The sequence below is a fragment of the Abramis brama genome (assembly GCF_963993115.1).
Source record: "Abramis brama genome assembly, chromosome: 3".
NCBI classification, from domain to species: Eukaryota; Metazoa; Chordata; class Actinopteri; order Cypriniformes; family Leuciscidae; genus Abramis; species Abramis brama.
The window spans coordinates 27,630,517-27,652,708 of NC_139965.1; the positions used below are offsets into that span (position 1 = coordinate 27,630,517).

The 22,192-nt window shown below is 38.1% G+C and overlaps 2 protein-coding genes across 2 annotated transcripts; both read right to left on the reverse strand.

Annotated features, from left to right (window-relative positions):
* Nucleotides 1-144: 144 nt before the first annotated feature.
* Nucleotides 145-11,402, reverse strand: dis3l (DIS3 like exosome 3'-5' exoribonuclease). Its single transcript, XM_084110482.1, has 17 exons — nt 11,172-11,402; nt 10,492-10,645; nt 10,177-10,305; nt 9,717-9,852; nt 9,129-9,296; nt 8,968-9,046; nt 8,668-8,847; nt 7,565-7,734; nt 6,804-6,965; nt 6,400-6,650; nt 4,532-4,624; nt 3,878-4,402; nt 3,208-3,362; nt 2,810-2,988; nt 2,559-2,704; nt 1,076-1,247; nt 145-952 (listed from the first exon to the last, which is right to left on the reverse strand). Exons 1-17 carry the CDS (start codon nt 11,314-11,316, stop codon nt 608-610), a joined length of 3,189 nt encoding a protein of 1,062 aa, XP_083966608.1. The 5' UTR covers nt 11,317-11,402; the 3' UTR covers nt 145-607.
* A 1,287-nt stretch (nt 11,403-12,689) lies between these two features.
* LOC311079965 (uncharacterized protein) lies at nt 12,690-19,422 on the reverse strand. Its single transcript, XM_084109691.1, has 5 exons — nt 19,252-19,422; nt 18,986-19,154; nt 16,278-17,088; nt 14,057-14,236; nt 12,690-13,913 (listed from the first exon to the last, which is right to left on the reverse strand). Exons 1-5 carry the CDS (start codon nt 19,365-19,367, stop codon nt 13,792-13,794), a joined length of 1,398 nt encoding a protein of 465 aa, XP_083965817.1. The 5' UTR covers nt 19,368-19,422; the 3' UTR covers nt 12,690-13,791.
* Nucleotides 19,423-22,192: the final 2,770 nt, after the last annotated feature.

Here is a 22,192-nt window from a genome sequence, read left to right on the forward strand (position 1 = left end):
GTTGGCATGACTAATGAAAACAATGTTTTCGAAAAGTCTGCGCACATCATACACTACATGATTTTCTGTGAGCTCTGTCAACTCTTGACTGACCAAAATCTGCAGACGGGCTCTGACTTTCGATTACTGGTGTCAACTCAAAAATACAAATACAAAAATACATTTTATTTCTAAAAATATTTAACATTTTTACATGATCAAAATAGAAAGCATTAATGAAAACATCTTGGAAGTCTATAAGCCTACTTCAAAAATATTGTAGGTTATTATTCTAATTTGCCTTAAACTGGTTTACAGAAAAAAGAGCCCATGTAAATCGCATGCTATCTGGGATCTTATTCTAGATGAATCATTTTGAGAAATCATCTCCAATCAAATTGTATTGGGAAACCCAATGTGTCCCCTTGTGAAATCAAGTATTGTACAATGCAAAGGAGCCAGGGTTCATAAATCCTGAGTAGGTATAACTCTTGTTTGTTAGTTCACATCTGGACACTTCAATGGAACTTCATGGCAGGCATAAATCTAGCAATTATTACAAAACCATCACTAAAGCTTTCTGTGTAGAGTGTTGTGTCTAGTCAATTTCAGTAACAGCAGTATAAAGCTAAGAAGATGCAGTACAAGTCTGTTCCTCTGTATTTCTGATTTGGCATAAAGACAGATCCAGCAGGGCAAGTTCACTGATCTCCTGTAACAGGACATAGAGGTTTGGTGTTCTGCTCTGTCTGAACTTCCTCTCCTCCCTGCTCAGTTTGGACTTCCTCCCCTGCTCTTCCTCTGCCTGGAGTGAGGCCTCTTCTGCCCAGCGCACCACTTCCTGAACCAGCTCAGACCGACCTCGACCAGCTGGCTGGGACTCGGGTTGCACGGCGCAATGAGGCTTGTTCCTGATAAGCTGCAGACACAAGCTGTCGGCATGGCAACGAGATGGTTCTACAGAGATACGAACCTGTGGAGGAAGACGGACACAAGAGGATGAAGAATAAAATGCATCAAGCAAGTATCTATGACAGTCCAAATAAAGGTACCACAAACAATGTGATTTTTTGTTGTTTGCTGGGAGTTTACTTACTGTAATGTGGTCGAAGAGGTAAAAGGTATGAGTTCCAGTGCTGGTGAAGGTGCTGATCCTGTCAGGGTATCTCTGCAATGTCCCAGCCTTCCACTCGCATCTTCCATCTTCATCGACACTGACCACCTGACCCTCTCGATCCTTAAGGTACACAGCTCCCTTCAAACCATACCTGTGTGAACAGGTTACATGATAAGTGTTACAGCAGCTTGACATCAAACATCATGTCCAACATACATTTCAGAGCTATTTTTGGTGTACACTGCCATTCAAAAGTTGGGGTCAGTAAGATTTTTGAATACATTTGTTCAGGATGCATTAAATTAATAACTTTTAAAAATGAACACTTTTACATTGTTACAAAAGATTTCTATTTCAAATAAATGCTGTTCTTTTAAACCTTCTATTCATCAAAGAATCCTGAAAAAAATGTATCACAGTTTCCACCAAAAAATATTAAGCAGCACAACTGTTTTAAACATTGATAATAAAAGGAAATGTGTCTCGAGCATCAAATCATCATATTAGAATGATTTCTGAAGGATCATGTGACGCTGAAGACTGGAGTAATGATGCTAAAATTTAGCTTTGCATCACAGTAATAAATTACATTTTAAAATATATTAAAATAGAAAACATTTACTTGAAATTGTAACAATACCATTGTGCTATTTTTGATCAAATGAATGTAGAAAGATTTGTGGACGCTCTGACATCGATCGAATACTTGGTCTTTTTTTAAACTTTATTTAAAGGGGCCGCAAAGCAAACGCGCATGTTGGTCGTTATTTGTGCAGACTGACCACAAGTAGGGTAGAAGTTAACCTCATGGAATCTTTTAAATGTGAAAGTAAGAAATTGATCGATGGAAAGAACTTAACAATTATAGTGACATGTTTTCTAATGAAATAAACCAATTAAAAGCCATTTGTGTGGTGTGGCTTTTGTGTTCATGGTAAAGTGCTAATTTGCATTCCCGCTGAAACAAGCGTTCTAGCATGAAAATGTTGCCTATAAATAGTGTTGCCCGCCATCTTATCAAATTCACATGATCAACCTCTCCTCCATTTTGCTTGGGAACTCATGTGGTCGGAACCAAAGTTTACAGGACTGCGTTCTCTGGAATCCTCTCAAGGTTAGGACTTCTACATTCCAATTGGTTGCCGCCGAACCGTGCCATAGCTCATTACCATAAAGTTGACCTGACTTCAACTCTCCTCGCCGCCCACACCGTACAAGACGCACCGCGCCGCCCCCTCGCCGGAGCTCGCCACAGGCTCACATTGAAAATCAATGACTTCCGGCCACTTTGATGCTCTCGCCGGCGGCGATGTGAACGCAGTTAGAGACTTATTTAAAAAATTAAAATAAAATAAAAATCTATCCATTCCAAACTTTAAATGGTAGTGTATCATTTTTTTTGTTTAAAATTTTGTTTACACCATGTTCAAAACAAAGAAATATTCCATAAGTGGGTCATTACTGTGGTACGAAGGCAAGAAAACCATTAGCTCGGACACCATAGATCACAGCATCAGCCACACAGCGCTCATCTGTGTTGGAGTCTTTATCTCTAAAGTAGAGGCACTGGAAGAGCTCTGTGGACTGCTTCTGTGCGTGCTGCGCTGCCTGTCACACAAACAGAGAGTTCGAGAAGTGTTGCTGTAATTTCCCAGAAAATCATTACTATTTTACTGTTAAAATATTGACACAAAAGCTAATGGCCCCACTTACTCTGTTTTTATTGTTGATTTGTTGAGCCAGCTCCTCAAGTTCTTTGTTACTGGCCAAAGCCTTGCTTAGTGATCCTTCCTTCTCCAGCTGAACGGCAGCCATGAGCAGCCGGTGAACTAACACATCAGCATAGCGTCTGATTGGAGAGGTAAAGTGAGTGTATCGATCCAGTGCAAGACCTGAAAACAACATGAACAGCAAAACATGATTTATAACGGTTTCAACCTTTTAGTTCTAGCAAGCAAACATACCAAAATTGTCACTGTGTCCATGCAGGTTTTAAATCACGGTAGAATTTTTATTCATACCATTTATTGCTATAAAAATGAAAACTCTGTTTAACATCTGTAATTTGTAATATTTATATCATAAATAATGAGAGAATGAAAAGCATTTACCATAGTGATAGTACTGTTCCTCTGGACAGGCTCCTGTAGAGAAGTAAAGGGCATTAGACATCGCCTGTGTGGCCATCATTTTCAGTAACCTGTTCACCAGGGGGTCCTGAGGATCCACAGCTCGCTCCAGAGAATCAGCCAGAGCCCTGTTTGACCTAGTTTAAACAATGCAGACAGACACATGAATATACATGCATGTATTGATTTATTTATACTTATTTCTATTTGTTCTATTTTTATTTATATATACACTACTGTTTAAAAGTTTGGGGTCAGTATTATTGAAAGAAATCATTTTCTTTTATTCATCAAGGATGCATTAAATCGATGAAAAGTGACAGTAAAGATCCATAATGTTACAAAAGATTTCTATTTTAAATAAATGCTGTTCTTTTGAACTTTCTATTCACCAATATTCATTGAGCAGCAAATCAACATATTAGAATGATTTCTGAAGGATCATGTGACGCTGTAGACTGAAAATTTAGGAATAAATTACATTTTAAAATATACTAAAATAGGAAACAGGTGTTTGGGTGATAATATTTTACAATATTACTGCTTTACTGTATTTTTCATCAAATAAATGTAGCCTTCATGAGCATAAGAGACTTCTTTCAAAAACTTTTGAAAGAAAAAACTTTACATTAACGTTTTTCATTAACTTTACCTTGTATCAATACTGAAGCCACGGGCTTTGGCACTGTCGATTAGCTGATTGAAGAACTCCTGTTTGGGTGGTGGGTGATGACGCAGAAGAGCTTGATGTGGAAAGCTCTCCTGTATCTTGCGTGCCACCCAGTGGTTGGCATAGATCATGCACTCTGCCACAGTCTCATGAACCTCCAGAGGCTGTTTGGGCACAAGGGCTGTAATGTTCTTCTCCTCATCCAGCTGAGCCCTAACCTCCACCCCCTCCAACTCCAGGGCACCACCCTTATCTCTCTGTGCTCGGAGGTGCCTGGCTACCCTCGTCAGAGTCTCCAGGGCCAGCAAGAGCTCAGCCAGTTTCTGGTCCCGCTGCAAACTCTTGAGCTGGCTTAGCTCAGGCACCTCGACCTCCTCGCCGTTCAGCAGGCTCTGGGCCAGCTCATAGTAAAGCTGATAGGAGGAGCGAATAAGAGTGCGACCGTACCAAACCGTACACAGATTCAGAGACTCCGCATCCAGCTCCCACAGCACACTCATGGCATATCTGGAACAAATTACAGAGCGATTCCTTTGTTATTTCTCATTAAAGTCACAGAATACAGACAGAAAATCCACAGATTCCAGCTGCATATTAGGGTGTCAAATAGCAGGGAAAGGTTTGTGTGTTACTCACCGGTCCACTCCTCCAAGGAGGGAGCACAGGTCAGCACTCAACACCGCTGGCAGCATGTCATACCTCCGGTCAGCAAGGTAGTAAGTGGTTGCCCTGTGTTTAGAAAAGAGAGCTGAATTCATTTCATTCAAGGCTGCATTTATTTGATCAAAAATACAGTAAGTTTGTGAAATTATATTTCAATTTAAAATAGCTGTTTTCTATTTTAGTGTATTTTGAAATGTAATTTATTGCTGTGAAGGCAAAGCTGAATTTTCAGCATCATTACTCCAGTCTTATAACATTTCTTATAATTATTTCTTATTATGCTGCTCATTTTTTTATGGAAACCGTGATCAATATTTTTAAGGATTCTTCAATGAATAGAGAGATCAAAATGTATTTGCATTAGAATAAAAAAAAATTACATTATTGTCTTTACAGTCAATTTAATGCATCCCTGCTGATTTATAAAAATAAAATAAAAATCATACTGACCCCAGTGTACAGTGTGGTAGTGTATGCAACTTATTTAATTGTTTGGACTAGTTACCATTATATTATATGCTATAAAAACATTTCAATATTTATAAATGTACATTCACCATAGACATTTGATAAACATATGAATCATTATTCCTCTTACAGTGTTTCTCAGTCGCTTTGGTGCATTTCTCACATCACTATTTACATTTGCACAACAGTTAGTTCAACCTCCACAACATTTAGTCATTTGTGCACATCATAGTAGCAGTTTCTCATTCCTTCCAACAAATTGCAAATGCTTTTGGACATCCATCAATTGCTTTCATACAACTCTCTGCTGTTTTATAACATTATCATTTGCTTATGTCATGTCAGTCAAAATGAACTATACTTGTGAATGCTGAATAGTCATTCCATATAAAACTAATAGTCCTCATTTCATTGCTTGAGTCATTACATACAAAAATGTTGAACTAGTTGTCAAAATCTGTCAAGCAAATTTTACACATTTTTTAAAATCTTTTTTTTTCCTTAAAATGTCTCCTAAATTGAACAATTTCTCTCAGGTGAATCTCAGCTTTCACTGATGAGGAATGTCTGGATGTGCATGAATGATTACAGTACTATGTATGCTGTATGTTCAGTTCCAATATGTACTGCAATATTGTTTACAGTTGTGCACAGCTCTACCCAAAGGGAGTTTATGTTTGTTGTAAATAAGGGTGTATTTTTTCTTTTGCACAATGCTGTGAACAAATTAGAATTGCAAAGAGCATATGCAGTAAAAATGTGAAACATACATATTCAGTGTCTTGTACTCAGTTACCTCAATAAATACAGTAATGTGTAACTTTACTGTATTTTTCAAATGGCTGTGCAAATACTGTAGTATATAGTGCTGTCTTGAGCATTATCAGGTAGTGTCACCAAGATCTGACTTTTTTGCATTGGAAAACATTTACAGAGTAAACTGTCATAATGAAAACATGACAAAGCCACTTGACTATCTTGTTCATAAACAATGGTGTCAGGACTTTTCATCTTGATGACACTGACACTTTCATTGACATGAATACTTGCTTTTGAGGAATGAGCTATCCATTTTGAGCAAGTGACACGCTTTTGCAGGTTATCAACTAGGTTTTGCAGTTTGTACTAATTGTTTTGAGAACTGCATTAACTGTTGTGCAAATGTAAATAGTGATGTGAGAAATGCACCAAAGCGACTGAGAAAAACTGTAATTAGTAAGTGTGACAAAAAACATTACATTATAAACAATTATATCAATGTGTCATATTAATTATATTAAACAATAATATACTCTCAAATATATATCAATAATATACTCTCAAATATATATCAATCCACCGCTAAATATTAAATAACTGGCAAATCTCCATACCTGGACCGTGCCTCTAGGTCTGTAAGAGAGCCCTCCTTGACAAAGTGAGTGACATCAGCAATGTGAACACCCAGCTCTAACCGTTTCCCTCCAGGCAAAGTCCGTACAGACAAGGTGTCATCCACGTCCTCACAGCCCTTAGGATCGATACTGAACACTAGATGTGTCTCTCTCAGGTCCCGTCGAGAGGACACCTCACTGCTGTCCATCTGCCACGGGTTCTCCTCTGTGTTAACTGGCATCTCTCGCAACTAAAGAGACATTCAAAAACAAAGATTTTATGGGAATACACCTTGTACCTTTCTGGAAGGTCTACTATTGGGGATTTACATTTTTAGTAGGTCAAAAATCACAGTTTATACATTTGAAATGACTCAACCCAGATGCTGACATTATGACCTCACCTGTGCCTCTGAGAATGGTGGCACATGGATGCAGTTCTCCACCAGAATGGTCTGAATCTCAGTCTCCAGCTCACCTGCTTTCCCCAGGACCCTCACACAATGACCATTTGGGTAGACAGAAGTACTCTCCCACGAATCCAGACGCACAATTACTCTTTGGTCCTACACAGAGAAGCGTGCCAGATGAACAAGACGCATACTACCATTCAAAAGTTTGGGTGAAGATTTTTAAAAAAGGCTGCATTTAAATGATAAAAAAATAAAATTAAAATAAAACAGTAATATTGTGAAATAATATTACAATTTAAAATAACTGTTTAATATTTTAGTATTTTTTAAATGCAATTTATTCCTGTGATGGCAACGCTGAATTTCCAGAATCATTACTCCAGTCTTCAGTGTCACAAAAACCAGTTATGCTGCTTAATATTTTTGTGGAAACCGTGATACATTTTTTCAGGATTCTTCAATGAAAAAGAGTTCAAAAGTACAGCATTTTTTTAGGAAAAAATCTTTTGTAGCATTATAATTATCTTTACTGTCACTTTCTTTGATCAATTTAATCCTTGCTAAATAAAAGTATTAATTTGTAGTTCTTCAGTCATTCATTTCTAATTTCAGGGGTGTACTAAGTAAGTCTACTAAAGGTTTGAGTGTTAACAAAGGGTGTAAACAACAATATAAACATTACTTTACACTTGCTGCAAAAACATCTGCTAATCTAGCCTTAATGCGCTTAAAATACTGAATTATATCTCCACCTGCAGTGCCTCAGCCTGCTGTGTGCTGATACGGATTTTAGGTATGCGGTAGTCCCATGGAATGACCAGAATCTTCTGTGAATTTCGGCTCTGGGACTGCACCTCCTCGAGAGGAGGAAATGTCACGACGTAGTCTCTCCAGTTCCTCTGCAGAATACCCACCACCCTGCCTACAGAAAATAGAGGACAGAGTTAAAAACAGCCACAACTTATACAGCTGTCAATCTGCAGTGAGGTTCAAAAATCTACTGAAACTTTGGGAATGTTCTCATTTGAACAAGACATTTTCTTCAATAAAAATGTTACTCAAACATACTAGAATTAGTGATTAAAAAATATATATTGATAGATTGTTATGATCTCTACATGTGTGTAGTTCTTTGTCATAAATGCAGTTTACATAATATGATGCAGGAGCACTTCATCACGGTTTCCCATCCACTGTAAAATTTGGGCTTATTTATTTATTTATTTTATGAAATTCCTTTTACCTAAATGGCATGAGACTGTGTGACTTTTCATACTCTTGTTATACTTCATACTTCAGTGCAGTAACATTACTGAAATTTGTTATAATATTCATTTTATAATAAATCCAAAATCAAAACACGCAAAACGAACTATAAAAGGGAGTGATGAATGGTCCTCTGCTTCTATCTACTGGTTATATTGGTAATTTCATGTCATTTTCAAGTGTGTTTGTTTTCCATCAGGTGACAGAAATCCTGGCATATTTTCCATGTTATCTCCATGAATGAAAATGAGAAATGTAGATCTTCTTTAAAGTGAATTTTTCTGCACAAATTGAAGAGTTTAAAAAAAATAAGTGTTGAAAAACGTGCGTTTTTGTTTTATTTTAATATTTTACATATTGCTAATCTAGACAATTACAGTAATATAAAGTTTGTCTATATTAATGAATATTAGCTGGTAATTTAAAATGATTAGAAATGAATTCAATATTCAGGGATTGACTTGATAGGTGTATAAATGTACTCCTTGTACAACTTTCACTTGTAATGGAGTAATATTTGACCACTAGTATCTGTACTTTCACTCAAGTGATAAAGTTGTTTACTTTGTCCACTTCTGCTTATGGTTACCTGTGGGCAAGGGCTGACTCTGGGTGTCCTCCTGTGCCCGCTCCTCCCCCTGACCTTCTGTAAGCGCCATAGTCCTGCCCTTCCACTCATTACGGGGCAACAGCTCTATGACAACCACATCTCCATGCACCGCCCGGTTACGATGCTTCGCTCCACTGATCAGCACATCACTGTTTAGCTCTAACAACACAGAATCACACAGGCAGGGTCAAAGGTAAAAGACCATAAAACCATCAATATCAATAAGTGTCAGTAATCAGAAAAATCTGAACGACTGATTAAAGTATGTTGATAACAAACCTGTATTTTTGCTGGCTGAACCCTCATAACGGACAAAGGCTTCATGCTGTGCTCGATGTTTGTTCACACTGAGGTTGCCCTTAAGGGGGAGAGAGCTGGTTGGAATGTATCCACCAAAAAAAGAGATCTGAAAAACAGGAGTATCTCTGAGAGGCACTTACCTGGATGTACCTTCCAGATTTTATACCAGCCTCCAGCACCTCCGCAGGCAGGTGTTCAGAGTACACCTTCTCTGCTCCCTCACTCTCTCGCTCTTGAAGGGTCTGAGCAATGGAGTTGTACAGATCATGGGCGGCCTGCAGGTCCGGACAGAAACTTAACAGGTACTCCTACAGAAGAGTTCACTGGTGTTACTAATGGACAAGTATGTTGATCTCATTTAATGCACTTAAAATCTGGATTACTTTGTGAAATGCAGAACAGTCGAAACCCAGCTCTTCACAATTTGTTACAAATTAAAAATATGTATGGTAAATGTATGATGATAAGCCAGTCATTATCATACATATATCACCATACATAATCCTAGATAAATAAATGGACATTATTTTTTATTATGTAAAAAAAAAAAAGAGAGATTGCAGTCACATGACAAACGTGAAACTAGCACAATGATTTAGGGAATTGGTTTCCTGGCTGAGACAAAAGTCAGTTATAAAATTTAGTGGTCATTAAACATATCTGACTCCAGAAAGATACTGAAAATCCAACACTACAGATTTGACAGAAAATAAAATAAAAGAACATACCCGAGTTGAGATGACATACACTCCGCTGTTTAAGGCACTATATTCTGAAATAGCGTCACTATCTTCTGTAATCATGACCACTGGCCGGAGTCCAGCCAGATGATTATAGTACCAAACTGCTGCATTGTACACTTTTCTGGAAGAATCAACATAATGTTCACAGATAAAAATGACTCTCCCATGAGTGATCAAATATTTTTCGGAAATATGCTTTCCTCTAATCCTGTGAAGTGCCTCGTGGAAGCAGCTTCACTTCTCAATAAGGTTTCATATAAAAATTGCACTGCATGCTTCCATTGTTTATTGAAAATCGAAGTGCATGACACATCAGAGGAGAGGAGGTTGACACAAATTAATACTCTATTTCTCTATAGTCTATTAATACTCTCAATACTCTTTTCTCAAAGTACACAATGCATAAAAGAAAGTGTAATACTGGATAGATCTAGTCAGGACTCACCTCGTTTGCCATTTGTCCTGAGACTCACCCTTGTCTCTGGGGCAGTAGGAATATTGCTGAAACTCATTTGCAAACATCACACAATCGTGGCGAGGGTCCTTCAGTAAAGCACGCAGTCTGTTATAGTGCCTGTACAAGACAAAACAAAATGCATCTATAAAAGCAACCTTTAAAAGCAACCCTTCTCATTTTTCTGAAGGAATTTTCCTTTTTTTATTCACAAACAACAACACTAGAAGTGTGTGAAAAATGCACAGTGTGTGACAGTAAAATAAAGTAAAACCGATGACAAAAAATAATATTTGAGAGGTCGACCTGCGTCCACGAGTGTGCTGAATAGTCTGGTAGGCTGTCTGGGTCAAAACGATCCCCTGCATCTCCCTGAACTCCAATATCTCCAGGAAATCCCGAACCACTCCCACATCCGGAACCACATAGTGGGTCACATCACTAGACAGCACCTTCCCAACTGTTGGACCACAAAATGGTCGATATCATATTGTAAACCATTACCGTCTTATCTAAATTGTAAATATGAAAATTCACACATAAAACAAATTAATTGCAGCATGAATTCCCGAACAAAAATATTTCTCACCAAAACATCAGAAAGTAAATCACTGCTCATTATCAGTGTAGAAGGGAGAAGAAGTGTTGCAAGGTTGCAACTTTCACAAACAAGATTTGTGACGTTTGCTTAATTACTACAAATCAACTTTAGTTTCGTGCTAAACTAGTAAAGATCTGACATTATTCCAGGGGGCGTGACGTACCGCATTTAGTCAATGAGAATTACTGTACAAAGTAAGATTTTCTGAATCAATGTAAGTTAACATTTCCTTTAGCTATAGTTCAGTGTAGAAGGTAGAAATGTCTTATTTTAAGATGACCTCTTGTTAGTATACTGATGCGTTCACTATAAAAAAAAAAAAACTACACATTTCATGTAGTTTTTATTGTTTGGCTGTCTCATCATGTCAAGCTCCTCTTCTTACCGTTGTGACAGTTCGCTTGACAGAAGGAGCTTCCACACGGCACCTGCTCCCTCACATAATGCTCCCGAACCACACGGACCTTTCTACCCTTTGAGCTGTTCAAATGTAAAACCTTCTCGGTTTTAATCATGGCCGGATTATGCATAATAATCTACAGTTAGAGGTAACAGTAGCATTCAAAAACATCAGTCAGGAGCCTTCTTCTTCTTCTTCTTCTTATTCTAATGGAGGCTTATGGCGGTTGGCAAACCAACTTTCGGTGCATTACCGCCACCAACTGGACTGGAGTGTGAAGCACTAATAAGCGTTTAGAAATTAACAATTTAAACGGAGTGGAGGAGAATAGAAAAAAAAAAAAAAAAAAAAAATCCCAAACCCAAGGAAAGGATATATATATTTAAATGTTATATTATTTTAAACCAATTACTTTAAATTCTCCAGTATACTCCTATTGCTTTAATATATTTCATAATAACACTATATATTTTATCTTGTTCTGCATGCATTTTCAATAGGCTTTCCATATTAAATGATACAACCCCCAATTTTCTTCCTTCCTTCATAAGTTCTAACCTTTCTTTTACATATTTTATACATTTTATTAAAACATGTTCAATTGTTTCTGCCTGATCACAATAATTACATTTACCCGTTTTATGTTTTCCTATTTTGAACAACGAATGATTTAGTCTAGTGTGCCCTATTCGAATGCGAGAAATAATTGTATCTTCTTTTCTATTCCTAAAAACACTTCTTCCATTTCCTACTTGTTTCTGTATACTATAACATATGTCTAGCCTTGTTATCACTATTCCATTCTTCTTGCCATTTATTGTTTATGAATTCTTTAATTTTACTTTCAACCTCTTTTTTGCTCAGAGTCACTTGAATATTTATCTCGTTATGTTTTACAGCTTGCTTAGCTAGTTTATCAACCACTTCATTGGCCTCCACTCCCACATGAGCAGGAACCCACAAGAACACTATTAAGCTTACACTACTTATTCTTAACAAACCTGCAAGAATCTCATATATAATGTCTTGTCTTGATGCTTTATTTCCACTTACGAGGCTTGTGATTGCTGCATAAGAATCAGAACATATTACTACTAATCTTCATGGCAACTAATTCTGCTGCAAACACAGATATATGATCAGTTATTCTTTTCTTAATACTTGTTTGAAACTTAGGAATATATACAGCAGCTGCTGTTCTTCCAGAGATCCTTAGAACCATCAATATATATATGCAACCATGATGAATAAATCTGATCTAAATACTGCTGTGCAATAATGTTCTTTGGGGTATCTCTCTCATTCTTAATTTTCATTTGAATTTGTAAGTCAATTATTGGCATTGGAAATATCCACTGTGGTATACTGGATAATATCAGTCAGGAGCCTCAATTCTTCTTTGCCGTTTATCATCAAGATGAGTTTCTCATTTTCGAAATGAATCTGCGCCATCTACAGGACTGGAAGACGAGTGATCAATCAGTCACGGAGACACATTTATTTGAAATCATTTTTATTATTTATAATAAACTGAGAACCTACTGTCATGTTAATCCTCTATTAAATTTTTGTAAACTATAAAAATCCTTTATAGGCTCAGAAGAAAGGTATCAGAAAATTCTTCCCCCAGTTAACTGACATAATCTTGATCATCTAGACAAAAACATAGTGTGCATAAAGAAGTTGTGTCGTAATGCTGGTCACTTCACACCATCTTGCATTTAGCAACATGAACATTCAGAAATGAAGTTTGGTTTTGATATGATACAATAACTATTAGTCAAGTAAACAATCTTGTTGACTATTAGAAAAAAGCAGACATACAATCCAATACTTTCCAATTTCAACAAAACTGCCCAGTATATACATTTTCTTCAGAGGGCGTATTACAGAAACCTTCTATCTTAAGTTTTAAGATAAGATCTGTCAAGACAAGTTAATTTAGAATTTTCCCAAATTCGTATTACAGAAGCAAATCTTAACTTGATTTAGGATTCTTATCCTATCTTACAAACTCTCATCTTATCTGTAGTTAAGAAATCTTTGTCATCAAAGTGCAGCACATCATTTGGGTGTTCAACAAGTCTTTCCACCATCAAACATCGCTGTTCTTCTTCTTGTATCATTAATAAATGTGACACCATTCTCAGACAGGACTATTGTAATGGGATTGGCTTTCAAATGAGTTGGCTTTCAAATAATTCTGAAGTTAGGACATCAGTGGGGTTATTCTGAAGTGAAGACAGTTTTTAGGGTTTTTTGTCGAGTTAGAATGCTTCTGTAATACCCTTTTCCTAACCGTAGTTAAGATAAGATTATGCACAAGAAATATAATTCTGCAGCTTTTATCCTAAATGGGGTTCTAACTGATTTGTTACCAAACAGAGATCTTTCTGTAATATGCCCCCACATTTTGGTTCCTTAAAACATCCAAACAAAAGACACTACTTAAAATTAAAAACGTTTTTGATTGTTCGGTTATGTAAAATTGCCTTGAGATTGATTTGGCAAATCACTTTAAAATGACAATTATTTCTTAATTATCCTTTTGTCTTCACATGCGTGCAACATTAAATAAAGAGTCTTTGGCATCAGAGATTTGTTCTTATTGTGACCGTCCCTGTGGAAAGTTGGTCATCTGGATGCTGTCTCCTTGTAGTCCTGGATTGTAGTAGCCAAGTCCATCAAACCTCAGGTCTAGTGGCTCACTGTTATCCAGTCGGAGAACTTTGAAAGGATGAGACAAAACAATTTAAATAACATCATGGAGGAAAAACGATTCTGTATTATGTTCATAGAAGCCCTCACAGGTATTCGAATGGATCTCGGTTCAAAGTGATGCAAATACTGACAGGAGAGTTTTATATTACCTGGATCAGGTGACGTCTCATCCACCAGTTTTCTGTGTGAAAAGTCTCTTCTATTCCTTCGATTCAGGATGATAAATGCTGCCAAGGCAATGATCCCCACTACAATCCCAACGGCTAGGACGATAGCCCATGCCTGCCCTTTCTTGTTTTCAGTAGCATCTGTAATATCTGAGGATAAACCTGTAAAGACATATTGCATGTTTATTGTAACAAAGACACTAACTTCTTCATCCAAAGATGTTCTCATAAAAGACCAAATTATTGACCAAATTAGAGAACAGAATGGTTTGTGGTTGCCTCTAATATGGAGTTCCTTGTTTAAAAAATGTGAATGGAATCAAAACCATTAGACGGGTTAAAATGGTTGCTTTCTAAAAGCTTTTTATAAGCTAATTATTCTTCAACAGGCCAAACACACAAAATCTAAATATATATAATTATTCTGTATATGTAAATAGCCTATAACCTGTTCTTTTAAAGGTGCTCTAAGCGATGTCACGCGTTTTTTAGGCCAAAACATTTTTTGTCACATCCAGCAAACATCTCCTCACTATCCGCTAGCTGCCTGTCCCCTGAACACACTGTAAAAAAACGCGGTCTCCGTAGACAGCCCAGGCTCCACAAACGGCAAGAAAAACAAACTGGCCCAGCCTGGACCACGAAACATAACATACAGTGTTCCAGCCAATAACCGACAAGAATGATTTGGGGGTGGGGGTTGGGGGGTTAGTGCGCGTGCACATGAAGGGGGGTGTGAGGAGTGGAGGAGAGAGAAGCATGAAGATGGAAGTTAGCTAGAGGAGAGATGTCCTAGACAACAACAACGACTAACGTTAAAATTGTATATTCTTGAGAATATTGATATGGCCGACACACGACCAAAGAGATGACGTTCCGATGAACAAATAACAAAGAATAGGGAATGCGCGAAGTCCCGAATTTACATCAGAAAAGCGTTCAAAAGGTGGCGAGAACTCCGCCGGCAGAAGGGCTTCCAATCCGACATTCAGGTGGCTCTGTTTTTGCTGGACAGGTGGGTAAATCCAGTGTGGTTTTCTAAATGGTTCATGACTGTTTCAGGAAGCACGGAAGGGAGGGGGAGGGGACGGGATGAGGAGGAGGGATGGTTGAGCTAGCCGCCGTTTTGTTTGACAATACTTCGAACGTCAACAAGAAGTGACGTCACCCAACATCGCTTAGAGCACCTGTAAGTTTAGGATGCAGTTTGGACACAAATTGGTCAGAGTTACACAAAGAGATAATGGGATTTGTTCTTCAATGTCAGGTATTCTGTCACATTGGTCCACACCTGACCTCGAAAGGAGCCTCTCCCAATATCTGTGGGGTGAACACCACTCTTATTGTGAGGGAAGGTGAGGTGTCAGTAACTAGACACTCTGGCCCAGAGCAGAGGACAAACAAAGCCCGAAACCCAATCCAACACAGAAGAACAGCAAATATGGCTTTTATGACTGAATTGAGAATCTGAGAATAAAGGTTAGCTTGAGGGATGAAATTAAAAGATTTGTGATCTTTGTGAACTATGGAAACGAAGAGAGAAATAATGCTTATAAAAGGTCAAAACACTATCAGTGTCCCAGATTTGTAGTGTGCTTTGTATTTACGGTTTAACTCAAATATTTTTGCCATATACACTACTGTTCAAAGGGATTGGGTCAGTAAGATGTTGTTGAATGAAGTCTCCTAAGGCTGCATTTATTTGATCCAAAATAAAAACAGTAAAGTATAAAAAGAAATATTGTAAAATATTATTAGAATTTAAAATATTTGAATATATTTTAAAAAGTAATTTATGATGCAAAGCTGAATTTTCAGCATCATTACTCCAGTCTTCAGCGTCACATGATCCTCCAGAAATCATTCTAATATGCTGATTTGCTGCTCAAGAAACATTTCTTATTATCAGTGTTGAAAAGTTTTTTTGGGGGGGGTTGTTTTTTTCGGATTAGACTTTTTTTTTTAACATTATAAAGGACATTACTGTCACTTCTGATCAATTTAAATTGTCCTTAATGAATAAAGGTATTAATTTCTTTTAAAAAAAAGAAAAAAAGATCTTACTGACCCCAAACTTTTTAAATGGTAGTGCAATTACAAATATCTCATGACAAAACTCTTCGGTCGGCCATCAAATGAAGCTTGCTCTTTGGTATAAACACTGATTATTAATGCTTGATTGATGCTGATTTGTGAGTCTAACCTCTTTCAGAATTATCTTTGTTTTCAAAAGGTCCGGTCAGGTTTGCTCCTGTGCCCTCACTGTATGAGGCATGTGTTGTGATGTCCTCAGGGATGGCAGGTGGAATCACTGGTGTTGTTGTTCCGTTTACTGGTGGTTCAGTTGGACTCACTGTAGTTTCGTACTGGACGCTCCCATCTTTTGTTGTGGTGGCCGGACTCTTAGTAGTGCTGTTGGTGGGTGCATCGTCTGAGGGCGAATATCCAGAACCCGTTTCGTCAAGGCTGCTCTCTGTTGTGGTAGTCTCGGGTTTTGGACTGGTATATGTGTCATTAAGAGCAGATTGATTTGTGTGCCCCGGCTCTGGTGTGGAGGTATTTGTGGCTGTCTCCTGGGTCTGTGTTTCATTGGATTCCGCTGAAGAGTCCGCTGAAGTATCTGAGAGATCAGAACTTGAATTAAGTGTAATCATAGGAGGTGGTGTTGTAGAAATGGGTCCGCCAGAACTGGCTTCCTCTGTGTCATTGTCCCTGTGATCAGGGATTTGATACAGTTCTGTGGAATTCTGCTTTTGTTCGTCTCCTCCAGTAATAAAAAATGAGCCAACTGATTGTGCTTCATCATCTGAACTGCTCTCCATACTATCCTCCATTGGAACAGATGGTTGAACAGGTGGTTTCTCACTAGATGACTGTGTTTCGTTGTTGTCCACTGCCCCATTATCTCGTTTCCAATCATCAGGTATCTCAGTGGATACGTGTTGGAATGTCTGAAGTATCAAGAGGAGTGTAAGTATGATGCCCAGTGACAATTTCATGTTGGGTTCTTCTACCTGCCAAAATGAGACACATTACTTGTGTGTAGAGTGAATGGCATATGACAGAAAACACTTTGGTCTCACTTAGGATAAATTCTCAAGACCAACAGCGGAAAAAAGAGCAACAATGTTTCACTTTTTTAAACGTGACAAAAGTTTTATTAAATATACATTGCCACTATAAATGCTGGCATCAATCAAAAGGCGAATTCTCATAAAATAATCAACATTTGGGGAAAAAAGCAAATCCTAAGATGTCTCTCCTCTACAAAATGAAAGTGCTCTTCAGTCTTTATTTCTCAGAACCCTCTGTTTAGCTGCCCTTTGTTCCTCTCCCATGAGTCATTTTCACTGAAGTGTATCTAAGCCCTCTTGATGCAAGTGTAATGTACACCATTCAACCATTTCACTGCATTGTAATAACAGGAGGTGAGCACACAATATTCTGTGTCTGGTATACAAATCACACACCCAAACTATATTTAGATACACATTTTGAGTGAGATTATAACAAAACAAAAAAGGACAAAGTGACTCTCACACAAATACTTGTATAAATGATACTTTTTTTGTATATTGATGAGATATAGAAGTGGCATAATGTCGATAATTGATATCTATATTTAATTTTAATGTGTGGTTGAACAGACACACCCACACTTAGCATATGACTAACTGGGTAACTATTTCCATCACGTTGTGACATCATAGCTATTCCTGTTTGGCCAGTTTATGCCAACCACCAACAAAACGCAATTAGCAGTGATACTATTACAGAAATGAAATGGAAAGAGTATTTGGGGTTCACATTAGTGACCTTTTTGTGTGTATTTATTATATAGAAGGTAACACTTTATTTTACAGTGTCCTTGTTACATATGTTACATGTACTAAATTATGCATAATTACATGCAATTAACCCTCAACCAAAACCTAATCCTACCCTAACCCTATAGTAAGTACATGTTGTTAATTATTATTACTCAGTACTTAAATATATAATTACACTGTAACAATGACACCTTAAAATAAAGTGTAACCAAACATTTAATCTGCCATGTCATATCTGAACCAGATGCTGATTGCTAGTGGCATAATTATTTTTCTTATTTACAAATATAATAAAGTTGTTGTAACAATTATTTATAACATTTCTTTGTTCTTACTTTTATGGGCAATATATGAGGTTTTCTACATTGTCAGTTATTCTTTTATTTTATGTTTGCTTGGCAATATATCGGAGGCAATATGAAGTCAATATGAATAATTTTGTATTTTAAATATAAATATCTGTCAATTCTGCCCTCCCACTCCCCTCCCAAAATAATAATAAAAATTAAAGTACATGTCCATTAAATTAGAAATGTAAAATAACACAATTTTAGACTTCTCTTTCCCTCCTTAAAACATCCTGGAGAAAATTTTTTATTTATAATAATATTTTTGGAATGTGCCAAAACAGGTTTGCCAGTACTGAGTATGTGGCATCTCTTATGTTGAAGTTTGATGCAGATTATAGAATAGTCAATAACGCAATGTACCGAGAAGAAATGTATTAGGCAAATGTGTTAATCTATAATATGATATATATTCCATAGGTTTGTTCAAAGAATACATTTTTGGTTCATTTATTATTAGAGGTTCATCAGCGCATTCAGAAAAACTCATACTAATATGTCTAATTTTACTAATGGTTTTCAGGTGTTATATGTCAAACCTCCCAATGGTAATTTATTATTAGTTACTTAATCCTAATGATTTCCTTTGATGGATCAGAATTTCAATAGCCTTCATACCACTGACATCTAATACCTATTCTCCATTTTACACCAAACTAGCCCAGTCGAATGTGAAAGCAGCACAATTCCTCAATAGATTTATATGTTTTTAAAATTAAAACTGTGTACCTTACCTGAGTGCTGCCTGCTGGGCTCGGGTGAGATGATCGAGGTTGAAATAGAATCGTTTGAGAGTTCAGAGACTGTGCATCCAGAGACAAATGGCAAGGGGAGGGATCTGTCTCACTTGTGGCTATCAGGAAACTGGCCTTTCCTGAATTTTCACCTGTAAACCACACCTTCCTGCATGCAAACAGACAAATAAAGCATTGATGTGCGTCAGCTGTAACAACGATTTAAGCTGAACGTCAGTTTCCATTCATACGTCAGGTATACATACCTCATCACTATGCACACTATATCCTGGAGGTGAGTTTTGAAGACATTGAGCAAGTGAAATTCCCTGGAGGGAGGAGCACCTGACACGCTGGCTGGGCCTCTGAGCATTCCTCCCATGCCCTGTGTCCATGGCAACCCATAGGTTGCTCAGATCTGCTTTCATCTGCCCCATACCTTTACAACATTAAACATTTTGTCCATGACAAAAGACACATGCTATTTTTACATGACCGATGACCTTGTCATACATAAGGGTGGTAGTAGTGGGGTCAAATTCTGCATTTTTACAATGTCATACTGATGGTGAAACCTTTAGGCATGTCTTTATGTGGGATAGTAGGGGGATGTTTCCAGTGCTTAATCATGGGCCTGTGAACAACCTGTGAAATATCATTGGCTGGAATGAAAGTGAACAAACTGGCCAGATGATTTGTACTTCCCATATTTGCCCAGCAGAGGGTGTATTATAACTTCTTTTCAGCCCATTACATGATTTTTCTTGCATTAAATGTGGTCATTTCAGTTGCTACTTATTGTAGTAAGTCACTACAGTTATAAGGCCAGCAAAATAGCAGATGACCTTACTTTAATAAAGCATATTATGTGTTTTTTTATATATAATATTTGTTGACTAGGCTACTTTTTGTTATGTTTAATAATGAGTTGTCTGTCAAACTATGATCCTTCACTTGCTCCCGTTTAAGCAGCTGCTGCAAATGTTACAAGGCTAAATAATAAGCTTTAGTTTGTCATAAACTTCAGTAAAATGGTTAAATAGAGACGAGTATGTGTGACATACTCTGATTCATATTATGAATCAAAAATGCTTCTCAAACTCTCTTACTCTCTTTGTATTTTGTACTACAAGTCCAGTTTTAATTCAACAAAGCAGCCTAGGCCTCTCCGTACATCACTCGAGTCACACAAGCTGTGTCCCGCTTCATCCTCCGAAGGCCGTATTTGAAGGCTGATTGATGCGTCACAGCGGCGCGACGAAGGCTGTCCCAATACGAAGGATCCTTCTAGTTGTTTCCGCAGTAAACATTTTTTCCGCGGGTTGATTTCCACCCCTGCAAGTACGATTTCGGCACTCCAACACCGCCAAAACATCCCTAAGTCGCACAAATCTAGTGAAGAATTCGGCCTTGTGCTACTTCTGTTACACAGACCTGGCAACCCTGCCTACCGTTCTTCTTTCCCCGGGCCGCAAAGGATAGAACAAGGAACCAGCAGCAGCCAAGAGAAACGAGACCGAGAGGATGAGCTGATCGAGCCTGTTCGGGAGGACATGAAGTTTCAGAGAGAGACAGGAGAGGAGATCACAGGAGATGAGGTGGAGAATGAACAGATTGTTTTCTGTTCTTGACAGATTAAATAAACTTTTGCTTATGTGAATTAAAATTTGTAAATTAAACAGTCGTATACATTATTTTTATGTGAGTTATAGTTTGTAAATGAAACAAAAAATAATTTCTGTGCATTGTTTAATGCAAGTTAAGAAATCATTCTGTAATTTTCTTGTCAGTGCATTTGTACATTTGATACAAAATAAATTGTTCTATACATTTTTACTTACAGTACATTTTACAACTATTTGCAAGTTACGTTTAAAATACGAAAAACAAAATAAAAGTTTAAATTAACACTAACAGATTGTAAGAAAATTTTTCTGTAGACTTTTATTTGAGCTGAACAGGAGATCCTGGATGGGCTGCACAATAGAGACGCTGGTAAAGCCTCAGCCGGAGGGACATCATCTGGGATCAGTGCATATTTCCACTGTCCACCAACAGGTTTGCAGGGCTGACTCAGTCGACGGCTGCCAGTCACTGAGACGTTCTTAGAAAGAATAGACGTTCTTAGAAAGAGGAGGAATAAATGAAATTAACTCACATACTCAAAAATCAAACCATAAAATATTTCAACATGCAAAACTGTCTTATGAGCTAAACTCTGCAGGACAGCGGCCCTCCAGGACCGATCCCTGATCTATATGACATATTTTTAGTGTTGCTATTAAATACTGTTCATATTTTTTAAACAATATCTAATATCATACCTAATATCATAATCTAATATCCATGTGTAAAAAGTCAGTTTTTCATAAAAAGTACAATATTTGCCTCTGAGATGAAGTGGAGTTGAATGACAATCTAAAGTACTTCAAAATTATACTTTAATCCAGAGTAAATGCATGTCGTTACATTCCACCACTGGTTATTTGGAAAATTAAACTAACAAAATGAGACACCAGACACCAACGTCTCCGGAACGTACACCAACGACTCTGGCACGGACACCACCGTCTCCGGCACGGACACCAATGTCTCCGGAACAGACACCACCGTCTCCGGCAAGGACACCATCTTCTCCGGCATGGACACCAACGTCTCCAGCATGGACACCAACACTTCCGGCACAGACACCACCGTCTCAGGAAAGGACACTACTGTCTCCGGCACGGACACCAACATCTCCGGAACGGACACCACCGTCTCCGGCACGGACACCAACGTCTCCGGAATGGACACCACCGTCTCCGGCACGGACACCAATGTCTCCGGAACGGACACCACCGGCACGGACACCAATGTCTCTGGAACGGACACCACCGTCTCCGGCACGGACACCATCTTCTCCGGCACGGAAACCAACGTCTCCGGAACGGACACCACCGTCTCCGGCACGGACACCAATGTCTCTGTAACGGACACCACCGTCTCCGGCACGGACACCATCTTCTCCGGCACGGAAACCAACGTCTCCGGCACGGACACCACCGTCTCAGGAAAGGACGCCAACGTCTCCGGCACAGACACCACCGTCTCAGGAACAGACACCACCGTCTCCGGCAAGGACACCACCATCTCCGGAACAGACACCACCGTCTCCGGCAAGGACACCACCTTCTCCGGCACGGACACCAATGTCTCCGGAACAGA